This window comes from Anguilla rostrata, chromosome 5 (assembly GCF_018555375.3).
Source record: "Anguilla rostrata isolate EN2019 chromosome 5, ASM1855537v3, whole genome shotgun sequence".
Classification (NCBI taxonomy): domain Eukaryota; kingdom Metazoa; phylum Chordata; class Actinopteri; order Anguilliformes; family Anguillidae; genus Anguilla; species Anguilla rostrata.
The window spans coordinates 40,142,500-40,169,956 of NC_057937.1; the positions used below are offsets into that span (position 1 = coordinate 40,142,500).

A 27,457-nucleotide genomic window follows, 5' to 3' on the forward strand; every position below is an offset into this window, starting at 1 on the left:
GGGTTACCCCCCCCCCTCCCTCCGACAGCGCGCTCGCAAAAACCCGAGAGTTCTCATTCGCGGCATCCTTATTTTTTTCCCGCCGTCGTTCTCGTGTCTGGTTTCCCTCGTTTTGTGGTCGATATCCAATTACGAACCTGCAGGTTGCGATTATGAGGTTCTGGGCAGCTCAACATACGATTACATTTTAATTTCGCCGATTGGCTGTGAATTGATTTTTAATGGGTTCACGGCAGCGTGGAATGCAGGGCGACTATAATTTGTTCTTGGCGGTTTCTCGTAGCCAAAGGTTGCCTAAGTGGTCCGCTTTCGACCGCGCCTGGTCGCGCACGCAAACGGAGGAGGTTTCCGTGCGTGTAAACATGAAGAGAGGCGGGAGGATGGATTTGGGTTTTTCCAGGCCTGTCAGGCCCTCCTGTTAATTCACACTCCGACCTGTTCAACCGGTTTAGCGCAAGGAGGGCCAAGTGTTTGTCCATTAATCTGTGGATCGCCCCCATCTGCAGGCTATTTCCTGACACCTGAGTTGAAAACGTACACCGAGAGCCCTACAGTCATGCGGATTGGATTTCCGCTGAGCGGGGAAGCGAGCTGTTGGGAAAACTTGCTCTGGCATTCCAGGCAGAGCTTTGCTTAGACTCTTCTAGATTCAATAAGCAAACTTGGGAGGCGGCGTTCTCCACTCCACCCAGACATGTGCGATACTACAGGCAATGTGCATGACCTCGGCTCACTGGGTGAACGCGCACGGGTTGAGTGGGTGTGAGGCATGATGGGAAACGTGGGCCGAAACATGGGCATTGATGAAGAAGGCAGCGGTAACTCAATTGCGTCCTTGTATCAAACAAACTCATGTGTCTTGGAAATAAAATTTAAGAAGATTCACAAAGAATGTAACGATTTTGCAAATGCAAGCTTTTCGTTATTTTACTCAATTTTGTATTTGCTTCAGCAACCACAGAATATTGTGAAATTTGACTTGTGTCAGTAGAGCACACTGGATATCATTCAAAGGAAATCAGAAAAAGCATCAACTAATGAAATGAGTCTTATGCGGGAACCAATTCTATAGGACAGACACAATGCATTGTGTCCCACTTTTAATGGGATGGAATGTTTGACTTTGGGGAGCTCAGGTTCTGTACGCGCTGTTGTGTAGAAGCTCGAATTGTGCTGTCTTTTAACCTCCTCTTGATTAGTGCAGTATTCATATTTGGGGCAAATCCAGCTCAGCAAAGGGTTAAGTCCCTCTGTCGCTTGGTAACGCTGTGCGGGGCTGCGGCGAACAGCTGTTTCCGGAGACGGTGATTTATCCGTAAAGACCGGGCCGGCGACAGCGCCGCTCATGCCGGCGTGGTAACAGACACGGGCGAGGGGGCTGGAAATCACCGGAGAATGGGGAAAGGACAGCCGCCCACCGGACTCGCGCATCTCTATAGGAACTGGCCTCCGCGGCTCCCACATTCATTCCCTGCACAGGAGCCATACGGAGCAGGGATATAGTGTTGAGGGGGCTTCTGTAGAGATATGCATAGCACTAATGCAAACCAAGGGGCTAAGCGCTAGTGGTGAAGAGCACTGTTCTGGATGAACCGGCTGTCAAACTGGACCGGATGCTTTGATGCGCCTCTTGTGGACCGGTGACTAGGTAGCTAACGCTCTGTGTTCCCTCCTCTGCCCCTTGTCCCGCCGCATGTCCGGTTGTGCGTTTGTGAGTGAGTGCGCGTGAGCTGGAGCGGTCAGGCTAGATCGATCTGTGACCGCGGGCAGCTTCTCCCCGGCGAGCGTCAGCATGGTGAGAATGAGGAGACCGAGGGCCTCTCGCTCCAGGCATCGGCGAAGGCTTCGGGCCCCGGAGCAGTGACCCTCGGCCTGACCTCTGAACTAGTTGGGTTTATTTTTGGCTCCTTTTCCTCAATCAAGCTCACCACTTATGTATTTGCCGATCTCCCTAAATCTTGCAGTTAAGACAGTTAAATATTAGTCAAGGCTATATTGTCTAGGGCTTGTTTTTTCCCCCTTAAATTCAGTGGTTTAAGTAACATCAGAGGTCACTCAAATATACTGTTTCTTAAGTTTAAAAGTCTAAAGGGTGAATTACATTTTTTTTAGACTTGTCGCAAGTCTGTTTAATTAATTCTCTGATGAAGTATTGTTCTTCACGCCAGAATTCTACTTGTAATTAAACGAATTAGCGATTCCGATTCCGTGCTTGTTATTTTTAATGGTAAGTGGCATGCAATTTGCCGCGCGCTCGTAATCGGCAAACCGCATTGGCCACAGCTTGTTTGTAGTGTTATTGCAGCCACAAGGTCTGACAGTCAGGGTTGTGTGAGATTTGCGAGAGCGGAGGACGGCGCGTGGACGCGGGGACCTTGAGCTGCTGCTCTCTGCGTAGCGATGCTGCATTCATACCTTCATGCGTAGGGTCGCCGTAAGGGTTTGGTTGTGAATTTTAAAAGCGTCGCTCGCACAAAAAACGTTAATCCATTTATCCTGTCTCGATAAACGTCTTTTCGCCTGACAGCTACCGCTCTTTGCGGCGTTTTTGCAGATTTGATTAGTCCATTAAAAAGACTTCCCAAGGCCTCGTTTCACAGTGAATGGAAATCCGTGCACAATGAAGATCCGGCTAAGGTTCATCTTTTCAAATGTCTTTGAAATACCAAACATTCTAAAAATGAATACCTTGGTTTGCAAAATTTAGTCATGCAAAGGCTGCATGTGCAATTGCAATCATGCCCAAAGCAGTATCACAGCTTAAATTACTTTGTTTTCCTTGCAAAACGTGCTAACAAGATGAAGTGGCAAAGCAGTTTTTGCAAGCGACGACAGTGGTTTTTATTATTAGTGTCTATTTCAAAGACATTTTTGGATCATCCCTACACTTCCATTCATTTTTTAACAAGGAGCCTTTTTGATCATCTAAACCTGCAAAAGGGATGCTGCAAGTCATTTTAAAATAAAAGGCATTCACAGAGGTAAGGAGATGAATTCATATACAGTTACATTGTATTTACATCTTCAGACTCAGTTAAGTACATGAGACTGAGTACATTGATCCTGGCCACAGTGGGGTAAGGAAGCAAAGAAAGAGACAGGTGTGTCCTTTACAGCTCCTTAACCAAGATGCCTAGAGTCTATGTCTATGCTGTAGCAATAGTTACATGTCTGTATACCATTTATTCAGTAATGCCAGCAGAGAGAATGCGTGTATGTGCATTGTGGCTGAGAGGCCAGCAGTTATGGTATGCAGTGTGACCAGGCTCTCATTGTGCATTGATTAAGCTTTAGAGTAGTTTTGGTTTGGAGAGAGGGGCAGGGTGTGTGTGAGAGAGAGAGAGAGAGAGAGAGAGAGGGAGAGGTTAATGTAGATTGCGAGCAGTGCTGTCCCACTGGTCCTGTGCTTGTCACTCATGTTTTGGCCTCATCTTCCCAGCAGCAGCCACCGGACCCCTGTCCTCCTAGCATGTGAAAGCCTGTGATGTTATGGACTGGATGAGTTTGACTGGCTCATCATTGCCTCCCTTATCGCATCATGGGGAGGAGTGGGGGGGGGGGATGATTTTTCCCTGCTGTCCACTGTGGCCCCTCCTAACGGGAGGTGGAGAGAGGAGGAAAGAGGAGGGCATTTTATATTTTGTCTAAACAGGTGGGAGGGCTCTGGATTGACTGGCTCATGTTTGCTCGTTTCTGAGTCTCTTCATCTTTTCATGCTGCTGAACGTTGTGTGTGGCTCAGCTTTTGGACTGCTCTCAACCCTCTTGGACTGCACTCAGCTCTTAAATTTCTTTGCTGGAATCTCTGCACAGAAGGTTTGCAAAAGAACTTGCGCCCAGTAAGTTCTGATTTCTTCACTTTCTGGAAACAGTGGTTGTGCACCTGGTTTTCTCCTGTCATTGGTCATTACGAATTGCGATTGTGTATCAATATCTGACTGAAGCAGAGAGTAATGTTTTTAATTCTGTTATTTCTGAATATGTCCACTCAGGTGGCTGCTTGTACAATGACAGTAGCATTGATCCAGTTAATCAGGTGATCGCTGTACTACAACAGAAAACAGCTCACCATTCATTCTCTGTGCAGCCTGTCATTCAGTTACTTTTGCTTAGGTTGTTTATTAAGATTTGTATCTACTCACAGATCTGTCACTCAAAACAGCCTCTGGAAAAGATTTTTAAAAAGCAGGGTGCATGTTGAATGCAGGTGGTAGCTGAACAGCCAGTAAATCTCATAATCTGTTTCTCTCGCCTTGCTTAGCAGGTGCCCCTGGCCAAAGCAAAGCGAGAGAGTGTTTAAAGCGCTCTGAGCGCCGTGACTGCGCGTCTGTGTTTGCAGTGCAGCGGGTCGCGCTTCCTCGCTCGTTGGCTCCGGGCCCTGTGCAAGCCCAGCAGTGCGGTGCCGGGGGCTCTGGCTGTCTTTGCACAGGCGGACCGCTGAATGGAGCGGCAGCTTAGCTCTGCTTGTTTTATTTGTGTTTATTCATGTGGAGGACCTTTCTAACAGTTGTAACAGTGACTCAGAACAAGAGCAGGCTGTCCAACTTGTTTAAAAGGACTCAATGGCTGAGATGGGGCTACTTTTTTTGTGAGCAGTTTTGTTAAGACATCATTAGTTGGCGAGACTTCATAAACAGTCTGTTGTTCTAAAACCCCCATTTGAATTCTGTAAGGTTTCTAAATGCATGTAATGTTATTCTCTTCATTTTATTCACAATGTATTTCATAAGATATGTTTTTGAAATGAATTGCAGTCAAACACAAGCACATTGAAATCAATACGCTATATACATCTATCTTTAGATATTGACAAGTACTGTAAATTTGGTGCTATTGTTGTGCAGTGGTCACATTGGTAAATAGTATGAGAGAATAAATGTACACGCTTGTTGTACAAATGTTCTTGCTGCAAGGTGAGGTCGAATTGTGGCATTATGAAAAATCCAGAAGGGCAAAAAAAAAAAAGTTTATTCAATCATGTGATGGTATTTTTCAGAACCACAAACTGATGAAGAGCTACAGTTCAACAAATTAACGGTCACATGGTTGCAAGATAAGCTCTTTGTTGGAGAATGAGCACATGTGCAAGCTTTCATTCTGGATTTACAAACTTTTGACATTTTGGTAAATAGTCAGCGTTTAGAGCATGATGACTATAAATGGTTATCCTCTAGCTAGCACATAGCATTGTGACAACGTTACAGAAATGTTGTCGAAAATGTTTGTCCATCATTATCTCTGGGTTCCGTAGAGAACAATATAGCTTTTGTGAAACAGACTAAGGCCAATGAAAAGAAAAGAAAAAGTATTAAAGTGTTAAGCATATGAGCTCAGGCATCTGTGCTTCTCTCTGAGCTCAGAACATGTCCCGTGTTAAAGCGGTAACCCTGGTGTTATTCATTATTTTCGGGGGGGAGATCCTGGGCTTTGATGTGGCGGAGCATGCTGCAGGGTGTGCCTGATCGCTTTTGACAGGCGTAATCTTCCTGCGTCTGACCTGCGAGACGGGGTCCGGTCCGTGGGGCAGCCCCACCGGGACTCCCCCGGATGCCCCAGTCAGTCAGTCAGTCAGTCAGTCCGGGCCCCCCCGACGGTATCAGAAACTCCTGAATTGGCCCCTAGGGCCTGTTCTAGGTTGAGCCCATTCATCCCCCCCCCCGTCTCCCGCTGGCCCCCACCCTGGGTGAGGGAGAGGCCGAGGTTACGGTCCGCTCTTCAGGGGCCGCTCTGTTGTCATTTGCTTCCCTTCAAATGAAGCCCAATAATGATAATAATTGAGCGATTAAGCACTAAGCACTAAAACATGCTGTTGTGAGCGACCGGGTCGGGCCAGCCCCGCAGGGGGCGGTCATTTGGTGGAGTCTTTGCCTTCCTGTCAGGGAGCGTGCTTTACTCTTGTGAACAGCACCTGACCGCGAGGTCAGCGGTCACGAGCACGCCTAATTGAGATTGGCTGAAACACGGTAAACACCGCGACCGTCTTCGCTTCAGTGCTCAAAGAAGCCAAAAGGTGACTGGTGACTATTCTCATCAAGCGTCTTGTTTTACTCTCGTCACGTCTCTGTAGCCGAGATGACTTTACTGTACTCCGGTGTCCTCGTATGACATCACAGGGAATAGCGAATTGCAGGGCGTATGGGGCCGGACAACCCTCGCAAATGTCATTGTTTCGCATCCTGGCTCTTCGAGATGGTGGCCCTCGCCCACTTTGTAGGATCACACATAGCTCTCCGAATCCACCTCAAAGGTAATGGCGACTTTCATCAGCGTGTTTACGCAGGGGGACGTCAGCCATCAGTCCCACTCACTGCAAGCTGGCACGGCTAATTGATTCTAATCGTTTGCAAATTGCATCGCCGTTTGATGGGAGCTCGGAAAAGGGGAGGAAGCCAGCAATTTGAGGGTTTTTGTAATTGAGGCCTGTTAATTATTTAAAGGTGGAGCGGGCGATTACGAACACAATGCGCTGAAAGACCTGAGCTCTGAATAAACACTGCTCTAATCCCCAGTGAACTGTGGGAAGTGCACGTTCAGAAGATCAAGAGCAAAAATGTCAAAGCAGTTTTGTCGGGTCACGTATCGCCTGCTCGCACGGCTCTTGCTCCTTGCAGTAAAAAGGTGAGAAAAAGGGTTTGAATATGTTTAGATTATCTAATAGGAAATCTTTTTCCTTCCATTCCTGTGTTTATGTGTGTGAATGCTTGTGTTTAGTTATAGAGCCATGTGCATGAAGATGTTATGTGTTATGACTGGCGAAATTTTCCTGTGTTTGTTGGACAGATGGGTTTAAGAGTGGAGTTAGACGAGTATATAAAAACATTTTTTTTTTTGGGCGGCACTGTCCCAGCCGCCAGTGTTGTAGGCTCGCATTTTTTCTTGTGTGTTTATGTATGTGCCTGCATATGAGAGCGCATGCACTTGCGAGTATATGTATATGCACGGTCTCGTGGGATAAAGCATGCACTGGGCTACCCTAAGGAGTAAATCCAATGAAAGTAAGGTCTCCCCCCGTAAACGGGGGTTCCCTGCTGTTGACGCGTACATTTCATGGCACGGGACGATCCGGTTGGCGGCGAGGCAGCGTGCGTGCGCATGTACATGTATGGGAACGCTACGTCCAGCCCGGGGGACGTTTTTTTTTCCGCGACGGGCGGTCTGGCTCTCTTCAGCGGAGCGGGGTCAGCGGCCGGGCTGCTGGTCGCACGGGCAGCCCCTGATGATTTACGCCCCGCTTGGCCGCTCTCACGGAACATACACAAACCCTGGCCGGCAGTTTGTTTTTGAATTTTTAACCACCTGCCCGCCGTTACAGGCAGTTGGTCATGAGGGGAGCAGGGCTTTCTCAGCTGTGTGATGTGTGCGACTCGCTCCTGCGTGGAGGTGTGTGGGTAGAGGGAGGTGTTTCTGTGTACTGTGTCTTGCAGAGTTTGATACTTTTAAAAGCTGCTTGAGTCAGTGTATTACACAGGACCGTGAAAGGTAGGCTGTATTGAATGACCCTCTAATGGGAAAGATAGAATTGAATCTTAAGATCTAAGCTTTTTTCAGTCTTCTGTATACGTTAGCTTTTGCTGGTGTGAGTGTGGTGTGTTTCATTGGGACTGAATTCATTAGATATGATCAGTTTGCAGTGGTATATTTGAGCATTTTAATTTTAGTTTAAGAACTACACCTTATGGAAAATGACTGATTCTGCTTTTGTAGACTGTCACTCAGGTCTTTATGCTCATGGTGTGACTTCTTGCACACTGCTGTGTTGTGCTGGGCTTGAGGAGGTAAAGACAGCTCAAATGTGTAAAAGATGCTGGTTGTTTGTTCTGAGAGAAACCACAGGTATCGGGTAGCCGTGTATAAACTGGTTTCTGTCTTTCAATGTACAAGGAGGTAATGAATATCAAAATGACGATAGCGTACTTAAACGTATATAGCTGGTAGGCTATTTGCAACAGCATGTTTTTCTGGTCTGTGGTCTGGGTAAAAAACTATGTGATAACAGTTTCAGCAGTAGAAATACATTCAGTTTTCAGCCTTATTTTGGTGGGTATTGCGACTCTTGGTAGACAGTCCTTGTCCTGGATATGGTAGACCAAGGCTGCCCAATCCTGTTCCTGGAGATCTGTTGTCCGGTTTTGATTTCAACCGTAATTTTGCACACCTGACCTCTGCCTTAATCTTTATGTGTAGAATGATGAAACAGGTGCAGGTTAGTGCTGACCGGTGTTCCTGTCTGCATGGGGATCTTGTAACTGCTGTGAAGTGTCTCACTTCTGACCAGCGTCTCTGTTTTTATTCCACAGAGCCACCAGAGGGTATCAACACCCAGTCTTCTGGGATGGCTGAACATGCCCCACCTTCAGGGCCCATCAGCACCTCCAGCAGCACATCCACCTTCAACAGCACCAACTCCACCTCCTCCTCCTCCTCAGCCATCCCCCAGCCCAGCTCCTCCAGCAAGCCCTGGCGGAGCAAGTCCCTGAACGCCAAGCACAGCGCCACCACCTCCATGTTCTCCGTAAAGCAGGATCCCCCCAAGCTGTCCCTGCCGCCCGTCGAGACCCCCCCAAAAGCCGCCCCAGTCCCACAGAAGTCCATGCTGGAGAAGCTCAAGCTGTTCAACAGCAAAGGGGGATCCAAATCATCCGGCGGGGGGGCTGGGACGGACAGCGCGGTTGCCCGGGAGACGGGCGCGGAGAAGGCGGAGGTCGGCTCCAACACGGACCCCCTGGAGGAGGCGGAGGGGAACGCGCGGCCCGTAAACGGCACGGGCGCCGCCCTCTCCAGCAGCCCCAAGATCGCCCTGAAGGGCATCGCCCAGCGCACCTTCAGCAGGGCCCTCACCACCAAGAAGAGCTCCCTGAAGGTCGCCGAGAAGGACAAGGACAAGACCAAGGAGAAGGACAAAGCCAAGGACGCCTCCAAGCGCGTGTCCGTCACGGAGAGGGCGGAGCTGAAGGAGGGGCCGAAGGAGGAGGCAGCCCCCGTTCAGGAGGCGGAGCAGAGGAAGGCCTCGAAGATCACCAGCTTTATCCCCAAGGGGGGCAAGGCGAGCGGTGCCAAAAAGGAGGGCTCGGCCCAAGCGCACAGCGGCATACCAAAGCCAGGAGCCAAGGCCTCCGGGGCGGGGAAGACCTCGGCGGCGCCCTCCTCTGGTAAGGATGGGGAGCGGCCGCGCAGCATGAGGCTGAGCGGGGGGCTGTCCCTGTACAAGGGCCAGCTGGACGGCAGGAACTCCAGCTCCTCCTCCAGCCTGGCCTCCACCGAGGGCAAGGCCCAGCAGCCCAGCGGCGCCGCCCTCATGGCCGGCGCGGGCACAACACAGTCGACGGCCAGCAACACTGTCAGCGTTCAACTACCTCATCCTCAGCAGCAATACAGCCACCCCAACACTGCCACCGTCGCCCCCTTCATGTACAGGTACGACCCTTTGAGACTTAATACTGTTAAACTGAAGCAGCCGCAGTAGCTCTTGTAAGACTTGTGGTTTATTTTGTGGTAATGCGTTGTTCTGTGGTCATGTGAGTTTTATGGGCAGTGCTGTCAGAGCTGATTTGCTGTATGCCCTAGGACGTCACTTCTGTCGATATTTCACATTTAAAAGGAGATGAGCTCCAGAGCATAACCACGAAATCATTTTTAAAAAATCAATCAATAAAAAGTAGAAATTTTGTGAATTCTAATACATTGTGAAGGTTATACAGAGAAAGTCTTGTTCTGACAGTAAAAGTCCCTTTCTGTATGTTAATGAAAAATCCTTGAGCTCATTATCATCTGCAAAAATGACAAAAATGAGTGGAATGTGTTCACTACTTTGATGCCCTCAAACCAAATTCATTTGTGCGGAAAATGCCGGATGCTTCCTCACCCTGAGGACCCTGCCACATGTTTCCTTTTAGACTGATTTAGACTGGCGCTTTGACTGAGATTTCCATCTCCTTAATAGAAAGTGTCATTATTTTAAATGATTTGTTTTCTGCCTCTTACTAATGACTTGTCTCGGGGTTTAAATCCATTCCACTGTTAATGTACTCATTTGTGCTGTGATATCAAGGGAGAGCCATTTTCTTTCTCTTTCAGAGAGTGCCCTTTGTGCTAGTCTTTGTTAAGCCATTTTGAGCGGTGTTAAGGAGTCCTAATTTTAACCCCTGAGGTGCTCGTGCGTTTCCTGGCCGACGACGGGGCGTTTGAAACCGGTCGTTAGGCTGTCAGGTTCCTCCTCCACCCGAATCCCCTCACCTCCACACGCCCGCGGGCCTGGGCCCCTTCCCCTCTGCTGATACCACGCTACTGTTTTCCGTTAGCCTGTCAGAAGGTGTTAACGGCGGTCCCTTACAAAAAAACCAAACAGGCCCGAATCCCAGGCTGGAGTAGACCTGCGGCGTCGTGCCGAAACGATAAAAACATGGCCGACGGCGTGCCAGGCCCCGCCCCTTTGTTCCAGAGCCTCACCCGGAGGGCGGCGGAAAGCGGGCCCCTTCTAGTGGCGCGTTGCCGGAGATTTCCGGAAGGAGAGGCTTCCTAGCCGCCGCCGCGCTGAAGCAGCAGGCTAACGGGCGCAGCCGGGCTAGCGGCGGGGAGATGAATAATGCAGGCCCCCCGCGCGGGCCGCCGTCCCGCCAGCCTGCTCCCTCCCTCGCTCCCTCCCTCCCTCGCTCACTCTCTCCCGCCTCGCGTTTGTAGGTCACAGACGGACGCTCCGGGGACGACGGCGGCGGCGGCGACCGAGGCGGGGTCGGGAGGAAGCGGGGACGCGGTCGTCTTCGGCAAGCCCGTCCAGTCCTCCATGGAGGACCTCGCAGGTAGGACTTTAGTTTGCTTCACCTCCACAAACCCGCCTGGGTTCTGCCTGTTGCTGGTGTGACGTCTTGTATGTTTGTTCTTGTTCATTAATTTGCAGTTAAGGGTCATGTTCAGTCTGCCTGAAATTAAACGAGAGTTTCTTTTTGAAAAAAGTGCTTTTTCTTCAGTGCTTACATTTTAAACTCAATTGCATTTTACTGCTGTAACACTGTGTTATTGTGCCCTGTAGAAAACTAATAACAAAGAAAATATTCTCATCAGATTGTTGAATATCTTTGAACCGTAAATTGGAAAGGCAAAAGGCCACAACTACAGAGAAAAGTCCTTTCAATGTTACATTTTTATGCAGGTGATGTATGATTCTCAGAAACGAACGCTGAGCATTTTGTTGATTGAGGCAGCTTCACAATTTTAAATCATATCTATTTTTGGTGCTCGATTAGGATGCTCTATGTACTAAAAGCGCCTTGCAAAATTCCATTCAAAATTGTGTAGAAATTACTAATTAGAAATGAGTTTTTAAACACGTTTATTCAGTGTACTCCAATACACCTCAGTATTAGGGGCGGGGCCTTTGAAGGCCGTTTCCTGTAATTGACACGTGTGAGGTGAGGACGGAGGTGGTTCATCGCAGACCGGCGGCTCGTTGCCGTGGCGCTGGGTCTAGCGGCTGTGCCAGCGCAGGAGCGCAGAGCTCGGCATGTGTGGGAGGAGGGACGCAGGGCTCCTCTCCCTCTCTCTTTGTCTCTTCTGTGCGTTCGCGTACATCCACGCATCTGTGCGAGGGGGAGGAGGCTCGGGATGAATCACCGAACGTGTCAGCGAGGCTGAGGTGATGTCATTTCCCCCCCGGATTCCTCCACGCGCACGTATGCGCGCTCTCAAGCGACAGTTACGTTACATTTATCACATTATTCGGGCGCTGCAGCCTCCGGGGTAGATAATTAAAGATTCATTAAATTCCTGTTCCTTCGTGCAAAGCTGAGAGCTGAGGTAAATGTGGGGGAGGGGGGGGGGGCATTTTGCTCACGCGCTAGTGAAAACTCCAAGGCCGACGGTGAATTATTGAGCGGTTCGGTGAGAAGAAAAACAAGTCTCTCAGAGCTCTGTGGTAAACTGCCTGCACAGAGCACGTGACTCGTGCCACACCAGGCCATCAAACAACCCCTCGCATCACAGGAACCAGAGGAGGGGAAAGAGCGTTGCGAAAAAGGAAATCCCACAAGCCTTATTTTCCCCTAAGAACCAAAGTGTGACCGCTGCAGAATGCTTAGCGCTGGATCGACTCTTAATGACACACATCTCCCTGTTTGACTCCCATAAACAGCCGTTAATGGCGTGAGTGACCTCTGCGGAGAGCCGCGTTGAGCCGCTGCAGCTGATTTAACACCCAGAGCTTCAGAGAGGGGCTTCAGAGAGGGCGCGGGGCGAGGGCTTTTGAGCGCCGTGGCTGGCGTTTGGGCGGGGGGGGACCCGGCGCTCCTCCACCCCGGCCCCCAGCCGCACATCCCCTTCCCCACCTCACACAGCACAGGCGCCCTGCGGGAAGAAAGGCCCCGGGCCTGAATGGAAGCGGAGAGGGGCTAATCTGCATGTTAAAGGCCGCTGATGTCACCCTGTTGCCAAGGCTCCTCACACAGGCCGGGCCGTGCGTGTGTGTGTGTGTCTCTGTGTCTGTGTGTGTGCTGGCCTGGCCCTTTCTCCTGTCTGTCAGCGAACACTGAGCGCAGAGGAGATCATTCCCAGGCTAGCTGAACGGGAGCTAGGTGCTGCCTCAGCACGGGCTGGTCCCTCTGCGGGCCCCATGGTTAAGAGCAGCGAGTCTCGGCTGTGTGCTGTGTGCAGAGCAGGAAACGCAGACCATGGGATGCAGTAGGATGTGAGGCAGCAGAGACTTTTCAGCAGTGCCGAGAAGCTTGGCAAGAAGGTTCCGGAGAGCTCCCGTCGCCGCTTTGCAGAGGAGAAAAATGTTTGAGCAGGGAGCACCGAAACAGGAGAGTGGCCCCGGCGGTGAAGAAGGGAGGTCTGTGCCGGCCCTCAGTCACACCGGTCCCCAGCGGCAGCCCGCCGCCGGCACCCCCGTGCGCCAGGCCCCGGACCCGTCTTGCACCCGGGACGACCCGCCAGGGGTTTTCGAACCCCCCGTAGAGAGTGCCGCGGGGAGTTCCTTTCACCAGAGCGGGGTCTGCCGGGCCAAGGGGAGCCGCATCCCCACCCTGACCGGGGGGAGCCGGGCGGAGGGAGGCGCAGCAGGGCACCCTGGGAAAAGGGCGACGCGGGAGAAGGCCGAAGCCGAGGAGTCAGGGCGGAGCCGCCTCTACCAGGTGCACGTGCAGCAGACCCGCGTGTGGGACGGCATCGCCCGCCTCAACGAGGAGGTCCTCCTCACCGTGCTGGACATTTGCGAGAGGCACGAGAGTAAGCGCGCGCGAGCGAGCCGATCCCCCTTAACGCTAAATGTTCAGCTGCACCTCTGAACCAATCTGCCTGTTCAGCTCCTCGCTCTTTATAGCAAGGCTTCGGTAAAGATGAACCCTGTTTTGCTTGAGGAATAGTACATTCGCCCCTGTAAGTACTGGAGCCACGATCACAATTTTCCTTCTCAAAAAGCGTTTTTGTTTTGATTTTTTTTCATTTCTTTTCACAGTGAAAAACTTTAAAAAAAGGGGGAGGTAGGACTAAGTGGGAAGAGATGCAGAAAGCTTTCCTCAAAGGGGAAACTCTGTAAAAAAAAAAAAGGGCCCTTGTGAACTGCCACTGAGGAATTATGGCGGTTGTAAAAGGGCAGGTTGGGCTCTCTGAATGGCTCGTTTGTGTTCCTCCAAACGGCTGGAATGCCTGCTCCCCTCCGCGCGCTCCCCTCCTTTTCCACGGCACGGCGGGGAGCTTTCCCAGAGCCCCGGCCCCACCTCCGCCTCCGCCCGTCCCTCGCGGCCCCCCTCCTAACCGAACGGGTGACTTCTAATCCCCCGGCCCTCGGAGCCGGCCAGCTTACAGCGCCGGGCGCACGCGCGGGCGAACGTTCCAGCTCCGCTCAGGCTAGCCGGTTTAGCGCGTCGTCCTGAGGAAGGGCAGCTTGCGGTCGGCGGGTTTTGAATGGAAAAGGTGCGTTTAGAATTTCCGCTTGACGTTTGGCCCGGTCCGGGCAGCCACTTTGTTCTGCGCTCTGTTTTTTTTAATGCTTTCTGGGTGCCAGTCCTGAGTCCATGGATTCTGAGAGCGGCTCTCGTTCGAGGCAGACTGTGGAAGCCTTTTCCTGGTGCGGTTAAGCTGGTGTAGCGGAGGTGGATTTTTACCCAGCTGAACAGACGGCGTGTGTTCGCTTCGTTTTGTTTCCCCAGGTGAAGACCCGGAGGCCCGGCGGTTAAGAACGGTCAAGAACATCGCGGACCTGCGGCAGAACCTGGAGGAGACCATGTCCAGCCTGCGCGGGACCCAGATCACACACAGGTAGGCAGGGACCCCCCTGCTCCACAAGACCCCTTTCAAGTCCTCAAATTTAGGACTTTTAAGAGTATCAAGGACTTTTAAAGTTCTTTGAATCGCTTTGATCTTTTGCTTCAGCTTTCATCTTCGCGTGCGTGTTCTGTGTAATCGATGCCTTCCGCATGTGAGCCTGGATCAGAATCCCCGCTCTTGTCATAATGTTTGGAGCTTGGGGTTGAAAGAGTTGGTGCCAGGAAAATAATGTTCAAGACTATTTGGGCTGGACCTTTTTGTTTTGATGGCGATTAAGATTTCTGCCTACCGCGCAGTTTCTCGAGTCCTAGAATTCGGAAGACGGGTGGGCCCTGGAACCTGTGGCGCGGCTAAGTGTGAGAACGGTGCAGGCGGGTAGCTACCCGGCGGGGCGGAGCTGGTCGGGCTTTCCCCGGTCCTCCGCGTGCGATACTTTTACAGTGTGTGGAGACCGTGGAGGGGTACTGCACCGCTGCACGCTCATAACAGTCCTCTTTACCCGCCGCGGACGGCGCTAAATTACCCAGGCGAACCTCCCCGGCGGAGAGCTAAACTAGCCGCGGATTGTGAAAGGCGCTGTTTAGACAAGCGGGTGGAATTTATTGCTCCCGCGGGGGCGGTGGAGCTAATGTTAACGTCCGGGCTCCGGTGATTTGCAATGGAAAGCGCTACGCGCTACGCGCTACGCTTCGTGGTAGGGAGGCCGCCGCGTGCTGCGCGGTCGGCGTCGCGGCCGTGCCTGGCACCCGCGGCGCCGGGGCGTCACAGCGCCACCTCTGTGCTCGGAAAGAGGAGCGCTCCAAGCGGGCAAGAGGAAGTACAACGGGTTCTGTCCGCGCGAGCGGCTTTCTGAAGTGATTGAAGTGGAGCGTTTTCTGGGGAAGGGGAAGTTTCACGGGAGCACACAGAACTGTGGGCGAATTCACAGGAAGGGGAAAGACACCGGCTCTCGTGCCCTGGCTTTGATAACGGCAGACGACTCGACGTCGTTCCTCCCCCCCCACCCCAACCCGAATGGACCGTCGGGTTTTCCGCGCCCCGTGACGAGCGCGAAAGAGGCTCCCGGCGCTCCGGGACGGGTCCCTGAAATGGTCCCGGAACGGCCCGAGGGGGATCCCCCCGCGGTCCCCCCGACTTGGGGACAAAGCGCGTTTCGTTCCGGTAGACAAAGCGAAGATGCAGGACTGTCCCGGAGGGAGGAGGGTTTCTGAAGCGGCGTTAAATATCGTTCCCATCTTGCGCTGGGCGTGTGAATGGGATGAGACGCCGGCGGCTCCATTGTTCAGACGGCGGCGGGCTGCGGACGGCCTCGCTGGGCCGATGGGCTTCGACCCTCAGCCCCCCCCCTCGCTGTCAGCGGGGCTCATACAGTGTCTCTTCAAATTCTCATACAGACAGCAGCATCCCAACATAGGCTTAGAGGCCCGTTTTTTAACACTATTATGTTGCTCACACACCTACTTCATTAACTTACAGCAGCAGGGGACCTGAACAGTTGCTGTAAGTTAATAAAGTAGGTGTATTAGTGACATTTCTGCAGGCCTTATTGTTGTGTGCGAAACATTCATTTTGCAATGTATCAGTTTTCTTTAGCTAATACTTTTATATTGAAATGGGTTGAATGGCTTACAGTAGTTTATATGTCCCTATTGCAATTATGATTATGGTGACGAGTATAAATACGAAGTTGATTATTACTACTCAGGTAATCGGAAGGCTATGGATACCGTAGGGCAGCTTTAATAATTCATATTTTACATATTTATTAATTTATTCAGGTGAGCAGTTAGTGGAGAGGTTAAGGACCTTCGAGACTTGAGCAGTGCTCCCTCTGGGATACTGCAGAAACTCTGAAGCTCCCGACCAGAGCTGCCCCTCGTAAATAGTTCAGTAACTTTCAGAGCAAAAAGCAGGCGGAACTCCGCGGAGCTTGGCCTCTGGCCAGTTATTAACAAGCCAACATTGTCTATTCTGGGGATGGTCTTTGGCCCGGCCAGGCACAAAGCCCTGGGAACTGCAGACAGGAGCCCTGTGAATCCTCTTCAGAGAGCGCTTGGACAGTTGTTCAGAGGCCTTTTTTTTTTGTTGTTCGCCCATGAAAGGAAATGGTGTATTTGTGCACTTCAGACACCCCCTGAAGAGTCATTGCGCTTTGATTGGCAGGCTGGGACACGGGCAGGGACACGCTCTCATCCGGCGAGCTTGACTGACAGGCGCTTTTGAACGACAGGGGTTTCGGTCTGGGGCTGTTCGCGTGACCCAAGCTCAGAGACGTCTTCCGTTTCTCACCAGCACCTTAGAGACCACCTTCGACGGCAGCGTCACCACGGAGATCAGCGGGCGCGGCGTGCTCAGCATGGCGTCCCGCTCCACGCCGCTGTCGTGGCGACTGGGCCAGACCAGCCCCCGGCTGCAGGCGGGCGACGCGCCCTCCATGGGGAACGGCTACCCGCCGCGGGCCAACGCCAGCCGGTTCGTGGGCTCGGAGAGCGGCCGCTACCTGTACTCCGGCCCCCTGCGCAGGCAGCTGGGCGCCCGCGGCAGCGCCGTCTGCGGCCCGGACCTGGCGGACAAGGTGGAGGAGCTGGACCTGGAGGGCATCGGCGTGGACGCCCCGGGGTACATGAGCGACGGCGACGTGCTGAGCAAGAACATCCGGGCCAGTGATGTCACCAGCGGGTGAGTGCAGCACTCTCTCACGCAGGAAGCCGGCGCTGGAAGTAACTCATTGTAATTCTGGGTTTTGTAGTCCTGTCCTGTGTTCATCTTGGATGTTTGGATTCATATTAGAACTTGGCTTTTTAACCAACATATATTTAGTTCTTTAGAGCTTTTTAACCAACCAGGGGTAAATTTGGACACGTCTCTTTTTAGTAGGCTAGTTTTTGGAGGACACTATTACATTAGTTTAATGCTTCTTTGAAAAAGTGGTTTGGCAATAATTATTATAATTAGCATGCATTAATAATTTATTTTGAATGAATTTATGTCAGTTATTCACGGTCACATACACGTGCAAGTATGTGTATGTATAGCTTTGTATTGCTCGCCATGTGTCAAAATGGCACTAGATGGCAGTGTTGCTTTTGCCTCCTTCTGATAGTTTTTTTTTATAGAACAGTTGGAACTGCCAGTATTGTGGTCACTTTTGTTCCTCTACTGTCTACTTCAGACTTAGTTTGTCATTTCATAAAATAAATGGTTTCCCTTGAATATAAGAACAATATTTTGTGAATGACTCAGAGGCTTGTCTGGTCTGTGGGTATAACATTTTATTGACCATTGTGCTGTGAAGAAGGCAAGGTTTCCCTGATCATTCCCTCATTTTAAGTTATTGCAAACATGTCCAGTCACCATTTCAAAACGGGGCAGGATGTCTACGGTCACCCACATTTGTATAAAATTAGTTTTGTCCAGGAAGCTGATATGAAATGACCTATTGGGGTGCAGTCTTGACCAGCTGTCAGGTATGTGGTCACCCACAGTGGTATAGTCATAACAGAAAGCAGGTATGGCGTCACTCACAGTGGTTTGAGGTATAAAGTTTGGAATGTGATTGGCATGTTTCAGGTTGTTTTAGCCTATAAGCAGCTCTTTCTTTGTAAATCCCCTTTGTTCTGCCCTGGTACCATGCAGAGCAAGATGACCCGGGTCATTTGAGGCTATGACGGAGGAAAAATAATCTACTCATGGGAAACATTACTAGCAACTGCAGGAATGCAAGTAAAGGGCAGATTTATGAGAGATTCACTGTATGAATTTATTTCCTGTTCAAGTGGAAAACACCTACAGCTATGACTGTACCTGTACAGTATGATTCATGAAAAAAACATGTTAAATCTGGGATGTATAAGCATGATATACATGTGCGTATCTCTATCTGACATGATATCATACCATTTACCGCCTCTCGATGCGACGATAATCTGCGTATTTTCCAAGTTTCTTAGGATTTCATTTCTTGTTCTCTCAGCACTTTCTAGTGTGGTGTCGATGAATGTTGTGTGTTTTTAGATTAAACCTAATGTGTAGGTGTTGCATGCGAAATTGCACTTTCATCTTCGGTCTGCTGTTTGAAAGTGGTGATTCTCATTCTTCAAAGCGAAGATTTATCTCCTTCACTTTGAAAAATGTATGCAGCCAAATTGTGAGAGGCTGCACACTGCACACTGTTAGAGAAATGACCTCTTGCTGACAGTGTGTGACAGTTCAGCTGAGTTCAACTCTTTACTGTCACGTTAAAAAATGAAGGCTTTTAAGGATTTTGATACTCCGTGTAAGGTAAGGAGAAAGGAAGCGTTTGACCACACACGTGAAAAAAGGCGTTTATAGCACCGAGACACTAGATCACCCAAGAACCAGCCGAATCCTTTAAGGGTTTGCCAGACGCGGGCAAGGCTGTGTTTACCGCTAGACTGCTGACATTTAAAAAGAAATCATAAAGAATTATAGCAGCAGTGCCCCATCATCTTCCATGGCATGGAGCGGAGCAGCTGTTGTGTTTTTTTTTTTATACCTCCAGTCTCTGGCTGTCCAGAAGCAGACACCTGCATGCCTCTGCTTTCACACACCACAATCATCTGGCTTTTAAAGGCACCTTCCCTTTGAGGATCCTACCCCCGCGCAGGGAGGCGAGGGAACTCGATCCCCTTTCACCTGCAGAGAAAGCCTCTGATGATTTATCGTGAGGTGCCGTCGTAATAAAATATGAAGCGCTGTGATTTTTCTAAAAAAAATTTTTTTAGAAAAGACACAGGAAAATCTGGCAAGACTTCTGAGCGATTAATGACCTAGAGACCTGCAATGGTTATTTTAGCGCTTTCCTCTGGCAGATAATCACGAAACTCACGGAAGCATACAGATTTCAGAATTGCGTCGTCGAGGGTGCTAAATTGAGTTACTGAAGCACAGGAAAGACGGTTTAGCATCACGATTTAAAGCCTTACTAAATGAGGGCTGTGCTGTTAATGGCTACGTGAACAAGGCGCTGTCTCAGTTGTATTGAAACGGAGATGGGCTTAAGACCAGAGGGTGGGCAATCTGGAAAGTAAATACAGAATGTATTACAGCAGGCCTATTGTAGAAACTTATTATATGATCTATAATCTTTTATTTTGCTTGGATTCACTTTGAGATTTAAAACTCTGTGTTGCGAGACCTAGCTAAGATTGGGTAAGTGCAGCAGAACAGAGGAGAGCTAAGTGCAAACATCAAGACCAAACAAGATGATCCTATTCATGCATACTAAATACCATGGTATCAGCGGACGTCATTCCATGAGAGCAAAGAAATGCAGGGAAAGTTAAACAGCTACAGTGCCCTCTGAAAGTACACTAACTGTAGTGAAATTTGTTTTTGCTATATACTTATGCCATTTGGATTTGAGATCAAAAGATGTATATGAGACTCACGTACAGACAATTATTTAATGGTATTTACATTCGTATATATGTTTTACCATTTTACAGAAATAATTGTTTTTGTGTTGAGTCCCCCCATTTTCAGCTGTGCTGAATTGACTGACAGGTGTTAACTGTTGCTCAGGTGTTTCCTTTTGCATGGATTGTTCACAAATACAAGAGCAGTGAGTGTCTAGTCTTGGTTTTAGCCTTTGTTTTCAAGTGGTGATTGCATTTTGAGTCATAGGCATACACCATGAAGACCAGAGGACTAACTACGGCTGAAAAGAACTAGACTAATCTGCAACCTGAGAGGACAGACAACAGGCATAGGAACTGGGTTTATCAAGTACAGCAATTTGGAAAGTCTTGAAAAGGATTACTTTCTTACAAGGCCACCATACAGATCAGCCACGATGAATCCTAAGGTGGGCCAAGTCAGTCACCTGATTTAAATGCAATTGAGCCTGTATTTCACTTGCTGATGAGGAGACTGACAACAGAACCCCCCAATAAAACAAAGATCATCAGAAACTGGCTGCAGCAAAGGCCTGGAAAGGCATTTCCAAAGAACATACCATATGTTTGGTGATTTCAGTGGGTTGATGTAGACTTGAAGCAGTTACTGCATTTAAGGGCTATGCAACCAAATATTAGACTTTGATTTACTTTTAAGTTCATCTGTTAACTTAATTTTGCACAGCTGAAAATGTGTGGACTCAACACAAAAGCAGCTGTTTCTGTAAAATGGTACAACATATGCGGATATAAATACCATGAAATAAAAGATGTTTGTACTTTTGTCTCATATTCATTATTTGATCTCAATTATATAGCAAAAGTGGCTAATTTCACTCTACTCTTTCCATATTTTTTGGAGAGCACTATTAAAATAGATTTTAAAAATGAACCGTCATTTCTGTTTGAAATTTGATAATAGTATAAATTGGATATCTAGCCTTTTTAACCTGGTCTCCCATATGATTTAAATCTGAAAAAGCCAGATCTCTGCTTATTTTACACAGTTGCTGCCTGATCATACTGAAGCCAGGCTTTGTGGAAGTTCTTCCGTCAGTGTCTCTGGTTGTTGATTTATAGCCTAGTCCAGACCGGTATGCCCACCATGCGCTACTCAGTAACTGAGTCAAAAGAAGTCTAAATAGACCCTTGTATAAATTGTGGCCAATGCACCTTGACTCGTGCCCTTACTGATTGGCTAACCTTGATGAGGTCCTGGACTGGCCCTGAGGTGCTCAGGGCTGCTCGATGGAGAGTGGCATTAGCGGTTATCAAAATAAGGGCCAAGCTAGCACAGTTCACAACAGCCATGTAGCCTTTTTTAAATGTATTTTTAATGACCTTTTTTGGACAGGACAGTGTAGAGACGGGAGGAGCGGGGAGCGGGAGAGAGGGAGAGACGTGCTGCGAAGGTCGTGCATTCGGATCAGAGCCGTTGACGTCACAGCTCTCAGTGAGCACGCGGACAGAACTCTACAGGTTACGACACGAGACAACCCACCGCGTGGCCTTTATGGCAGCGCCGGGGGAACATTATGTGGGGCTGCGATGGGGTAACCTCCATAAAAATGCTGATTGAGCCGTAAGGCTGGGCCCCTGGCACCGAGCAGCTGGTGATAAATCATCGCCAATTGCTTGTTTGTGCACGAACGGCCCGAGCACATCCGCAGATAAACCCTCTGCTCCTGCCGTGATCTGTTACACGTCCGTCCGGTTTTCCAAAGCACACATCCTGCGTGAGAGGCTGTCTGAACCACAGAATCACCCGTGTCTTTTTGTTGCTGCTGCTAATGTGATGTACCTTCATACAAGATTGAATTAGAGATAGCGACGCAATGCCTGTTGTATCTTCAAAATCTTGTATGATTCATTTCCTATCATGAGGCAAAGGTTTGTAGGTTTTATTTTATTTTTTCATTTTAGGTGAGGTTCACATTCTGTAGTTTGAAATTTTTTCAACGAATATATTTTCGCATGGCAAATGTGGGCAATCCAGTTAAAATCCCCAGATCAGCCGCTTGTTTAAAAGTAGTGTATTTATCAGTGTTCTGCCCAGGATCTAGTCTGGGTAAAATCCCAATCTGTAAAAGCTCCCTTAAATGCTTTTGTCTCCAGTTAACTGCTTACAATAACAAAAAAAGAGAGATAATGTGATGGATGCGTTTCGGTTCACTACTCATGATAATCAGCACCACAGGCTATGCTGTGGATCCGCCCCCACCCCCTTCCCCTTTTCCCAAATGCCTACCTTCCCCCTTCAGTCACCCCTCCCCTCTCTTCCTCTCTATTTCTCTCCCTCCCACCATCCCTTTCTCCCTCTCCAGCCGCTGGAGGTCCCCTGCCTTAGCCTGCCTTTCTCTCGCACTGCTCCGACTGGCTGAGGTGATTCAGTGCCTCAGCGTTCTTTCATCGGCCTCCTCTTCTCTTCTCTTCTCTTCTCTTACTCCTCCTCCTCCTGTTCTCTCTCTCTCTCTATCTCTCCCTCCATCTCTCTCTCTCTCTTTCTGTGGAGGGTTCTCCGGGCACACAGAGACTTTTCTGTGACTGGGCTGCAGAGAGGCAGGGAGAGGGTGCATTCCAGCACTGCACACACGGCACATGCTCACAGTGACCTACGGGGAGCAGGAGGACCCCCCACACACACACACACACACACACACACAAACGCGCACACTCAGGCGCTCACTGGAGAGTTTACACATCTCTCAGCCTGCAGTCTTTGTTACTGGAGATTTCACTGGAGCAGAGCAGGGCAGCCTAAATCATCTAACCAACCGGGATTTTTTTATTTTATTCATTTTTTTGCTGTTGGATTTGCGTTGCTTAGATGTTCAATGCAGAAAGGTATGTCACGTGGTTTAATAGGCCTTTGGGCTGCTCACTAGAGTAATTACAATTACAAGTGTTTATACTTAATATTGACTTTTTGATTTTATGTTATGCTGTGACTCTAAATAGGACTAAATGGAAACATTGATGTGAATTCTTTTCCTTTGAGTATGTCCTTGACTCTATGAATTGTTTTAAGTAGTGGCTGAGTGCTTTAATTGCTTCCACTTTAGTGTCCTGCTGTAGGTATGTAGGTAAAATGGCAATCATCACAATACTTGAGTAATATCTATTTTGCTGTGGTGTTTTTTCTCATTACTGTTAATGGACAGTTAATTGCATTTTTTGTTTGCTTGCATTTTAAATGTGTAGCAAGATATTAAATAACTGTTGAACAAATAGGTTGAAATGAGCACCATTTTAAAGATACTGAGATTTTGTTGTCACTGACATCATGTTTTCTCCATCTCTAGCAAAGGCTGTGAGTGCTATTCTGTGAGTTTAATTTGACAGGAACTCACACAAAGAAACACTATGCTCTACCTCTGACTAACAGCCTCTGCTTCCAGAGGATAGCACCCCCCCCCCCCCCTTTAATGACACCAGTAAGCATGTTTCTATCTGCCTCAGATAGCCATTATCTGGAGTGGATGTTGGATCTGGGCACTCTCTCTCTTTTCATATATATATATATATATATATATATATATATATATATACAGTGCTGTGCTAAAGTCTTAGGCACCTGTAAAAAAAATGCTGTACAGCTAAGATGCTTTCAAAAATAATGAAATGAAAGGTTATAAATATTGAAAAAATAATATAAAGAGCAGTAAATACTTAAAAACTAAATCAAAAATCAATGTTTGGTGTGACCACCCTTTAAAATTACATCAATTCTCTTAGGTACACTGTCCAGCAGTTTTATAAGAAAATCGGCTGGTATGTTGTTCCAAGCATTTTGCAGAATTTGCCACAGTTCTTCTGCAGATTTTGGCTGTTTCGCTTGCTTCTGGCTCTCCAGGTAATCCCAGAGACCCTTGATCAAGTTTTTATCAGCAAAGTAGTCTGTTACTTAAAATATTACTTTATTTAACAAAATACAAAAATGTATCTGTAAAATTAAATTTTTTGGAAAATTCATCTCAAATTTGCTCTTTTCTACTGACATACTAATGCAGAAAACAAAAAATAACCATCTAAGACCAAATATATACTATATATCATATTTAAAAATCTAGGGTGCCTATGACTTTTGCACAGTGCTGTATATATATATATATATATATATTTAATCTTTCTTTCTCTCTCTTTATATATATGTGTATCTTTCTCTCTTTCTCTCTCTCTCTATATATATATATATATTTCTCTCTCTCTCACTCTCTCTCACTCTCTCTCTCTCAGCCGGGTAAATAATTATCTCATAAAAAACACGTTTTCAACGTACAAAAATGCCAAGTTACTAAAAAGTATTGATATCAAAATGACGCCAAGTTACGATACTACAAACAATATAGGCTATCTTGCCTCACCGAAATGACATAAGATGTATCTCAAAGCAATGCTACCCAATATTTCCTCAGTTCTTTCAAGTCACTTGGCCCTGTGTATAAGCATGCACTACATGAACAGGCCAAATATATGTGTGGATGGCTCTCTCACAGTCAAGATTGATTGAATAGGTGTGTGTATGTCCAATTTGTATTGGTATGTAGGCCTATGTATTTCGCTGCCCAGGCTTTCTGTTGCGTGAATGATAGTATGTTTCTTGGTACAAGTGTGTTCGTGAATGTGAATGTAAGATGCTGCCAGGGAAATGTCCCCATGCGGATAAAGAAGTTCTCTATGTATGTATGTACAATATGTGTTTTACATGCAGTATTTATTGTACGTAGCAAATATACAATAACTTGCACATGTACTCAAATTCAGTTCAGAAGCAAGTATAAACATGTTTTCTGGAGAAATGTGCTTCCTGTCGTTGCTCAGCAGCAGTTCTGTACATTAATGAATTTATACATTAATTTCAATGTACAATGTTCAATGTGTTCCATGAGGCAATTCGAAATATTTGTCTCTTTGATCTGACAGAAAGTTTGCATGATATTGTGAAATGGTAAGATTAGAAAACACAGGGCCAAGTGACTTGAAAGAACTGAGGAAATATTGGGTAGCATTGCTTTGAGATACATCTTATGTCATTTCGGTGAGGCAAGATAGCCTATATTGTTTGTAGTATCGTAACTTGGCGTCATTTTGATATCAATACTTTTTAGTAACTTGGCATTTTTGTACGTTGAAAACGTGTTTTTATGAGATATCAGTTCTTTTTGCAAAGCGTTTTATTATGAGAGTGAGAAATGCGACCCTGCAAGAAACGGTTGTGGATTATGGCTATCGTTGTGTGAATCTGTACAGTCTGATGAGCGTGTACCGTTCAGCAGTTTCGGTTTGCTATATATGTAAAACAGTGTCTGTGAGAAAGGATGCAATGGCGTAAGCGTAAACGCATCAGAAACGCAGATGGAATATGGTATGTACTCACGGATTTGACGTCCATCCAACGAGCCTTGACTGACAAAATAATCAACACGCCCGTAGAATTATAACTCCCTAGGTCGCAACTTGTGTAGCCTTCTGTCCTGCTCCGTTGTCTGTTATTTCGTGGAGATGCACTATTAGTGTTTGTAAGGTTTATCCTTCTGTCCTGCTCCATTGTCTGTTATTTCGTGGAGATGCACTTTTAGTGTTTGTAAGGTTTATAAGGCATTTTGATAGGCTAATCTGCAGGTAGGAATCCTCTTCGCCGTTTTGCTAAACTAGAACCGGAAAACATGATAGTGGAGAATAGGAGCAGACGCATATGTCCCAGCAGGCTTTGCATATGAGAGAATAACAACAGTGTGAGAGAAATTAAAATGAAAGTACGAAATTCCGTAGTTGAAACAATATGTTTTTAGCAGAATGGGCATGTAGGTGAAGGTTGACATGATCACGGAGTATAGTGCGAAGTAAATGGAGTGACCATGAGCGAGCTTATATTCCTTATCAAATGGTATATATAACAGTCGGTATTGAACATTGGTTGTTGAAGTGGAGGGTCAAATAACATTGCACACATTATTTACCTGTAAAGTAATCTATTGCACGAATGTGTTTTTCTCATGTTCAGTGCTAGTAGTTATACTTATGAGTGAATCATGATTTTAAATGTAATGTTTTAATGCGGAGTTGCAGAACGTACATACGTAGTAATTGTGTGTAGCCTATGTGGCTAGATAGAGAACAGGCGAGATAACATGGATGTAGAAACGTGGCGTTTGCTGATATTAAGGTTTTGTACAGTAGCCAAGTGAAGAAATATAGTTAGTAGAAATGGCACAGTGGTGAACCGGTGTAACTTTTAAATAAAAGGAATACATCTGCGTCATGAAATGCATATGGGTGGCCGTGAGTGAGTGAGGTTTACCAGTCTGTGACTTCGTTAGCTAATGCCATAGCTATGCAATGCGTGAAATATCATTAGCGAACCTGCCGGTAGTTTTAAAGAAGAACACAAGCCAGTAAGCACAGAAGAGCTTCAGTTGAATCCATATGGCTTAGCAATATTGTAGCCGGTCAATAACTGAACGTACAGACGGTAAGTCATAATGCATATATCTTAGCAATATTGTAGCCGGTTAATAACTGAACGGTGAACGGCGGGTAGATATGGTGCAAAAGCAATAATTAAGAAGTAGTAGACAATTATTAGTGAGGGTCGAAGCAAGTTAAAGAAACGGGTTCCAAGCTGGGCTTGAACATGCGACCCACTGTTCCCAAGCCTGTAACCTTACCCACTAGGCCACAGACGGATTAGCTGTTCAACCTGCGGAGTTGCGGAATGTACAGAAGTACTAATTGTTTGTAGCGTATGTGGGTAGATAGAGAACAGGGCGAGGTAACAGGAATGTAGAAACGTGGCGTTTGCTGATATTAAGGTTTTGTACAGTAGCCAAGTGAAGAAATATAGTTAGTAGAAATGGCACAGTGGTGAACTGGTGTAACTTTTAAATAAAAGTAATACATTTGCGTCATGAAATGCATATGGGTGGCCGTGAGTGAGTGAGGTTTACCAGTGTGTGACTTCGTTAGCTAATGCCATAGCTATGCAATGCGTGAAATATCATTAGCAAACCTGCCGGTGGTTTTAAAGAACACAGGCCAGTAAGCACAGAAGAGCTCCCGTTGAATCCATGTGGCTTAGCAATATTGTAGCCGGTCAATAACCCAACGTACAGACGGTAAGTCATAATGCATATATCTTAGCAATATTGTAGCCGGTTAATAACTGAACGGTCAACGGCGGGTAGAAATGGTGCAAAAGCAATAATTAAGAAGTAGTAGACAATTATTAGTGAGGATCGAAGCAGGTTAAAGAAACGTGTTTCAAGCTGGGCTTGAACATACGACCCAGTGTTATCAAGACTGTAACCTTACCCACTAGGCCACGGATGGATTAGCTGTTCAAATTGCGGAGTTGCAGAATGTACACAAGTAGTAATTGTTTGTAGCGTATGTGGCTAGATAGAGAACAGAGCGAGGTAACATGAATGTAGAAATAGAAGCGTGGCGTTTGCTTATATGAAAGTTTTGTACGGTAGCCAAGTGAAGAAATATAGTTAATAGAAATGGCACAGTGGTGAACTGGTGTAACGTTTTAATGAAAGGAATACATTTGCCGTGACTTCGTTAGCTAATGCCATAGCTATGCAATGCGTGAAATATCATTAGCAAACCTGCCGGTGGTTTTAAAGAACACAGGCCAGTAAGCACAGAAGAGCTCCCGTTGAATCCATGTGGCTTAGCAATATTGTAGCCGGTTAATAACTGAACGGTGAACGGCGGGTAAATATGGTGCAAAAGCAATAATTGATAAGTAGGCTAGTAGACAATTATTAGTGAGGGTTGAAG

The 27,457-nt window shown here is 47.5% G+C and overlaps 1 protein-coding gene across 16 annotated transcripts in view; it reads left to right on the top strand.

Moving 5' to 3' along the window:
• The window catches only part of LOC135255262 (neuron navigator 2-like), a 194,369-nt gene that overhangs the window by 116,979 nt on the left and 49,933 nt on the right, over positions 1 to 27,457 (top strand). For 15 of the 16 annotated variants that reach the window (XM_064336200.1, XM_064336201.1, XM_064336190.1 and 12 more), the window contains 4 exons: positions 8,297 to 9,413; positions 10,677 to 10,795; positions 14,138 to 14,246; positions 16,548 to 16,934. In XM_064336200.1, the coding sequence (XP_064192270.1) occupies positions 8,297 to 9,413; positions 10,677 to 10,795; positions 14,138 to 14,246; positions 16,548 to 16,934 (1,732 nt within the window). Of the gene's footprint in view, positions 1 to 3,651; positions 3,839 to 8,296; positions 9,414 to 10,676; positions 10,796 to 14,137; positions 14,247 to 16,547; positions 16,935 to 27,457 lie in introns of those variants that run through there. The other variant, XM_064336204.1, reaches the window with a different exon arrangement.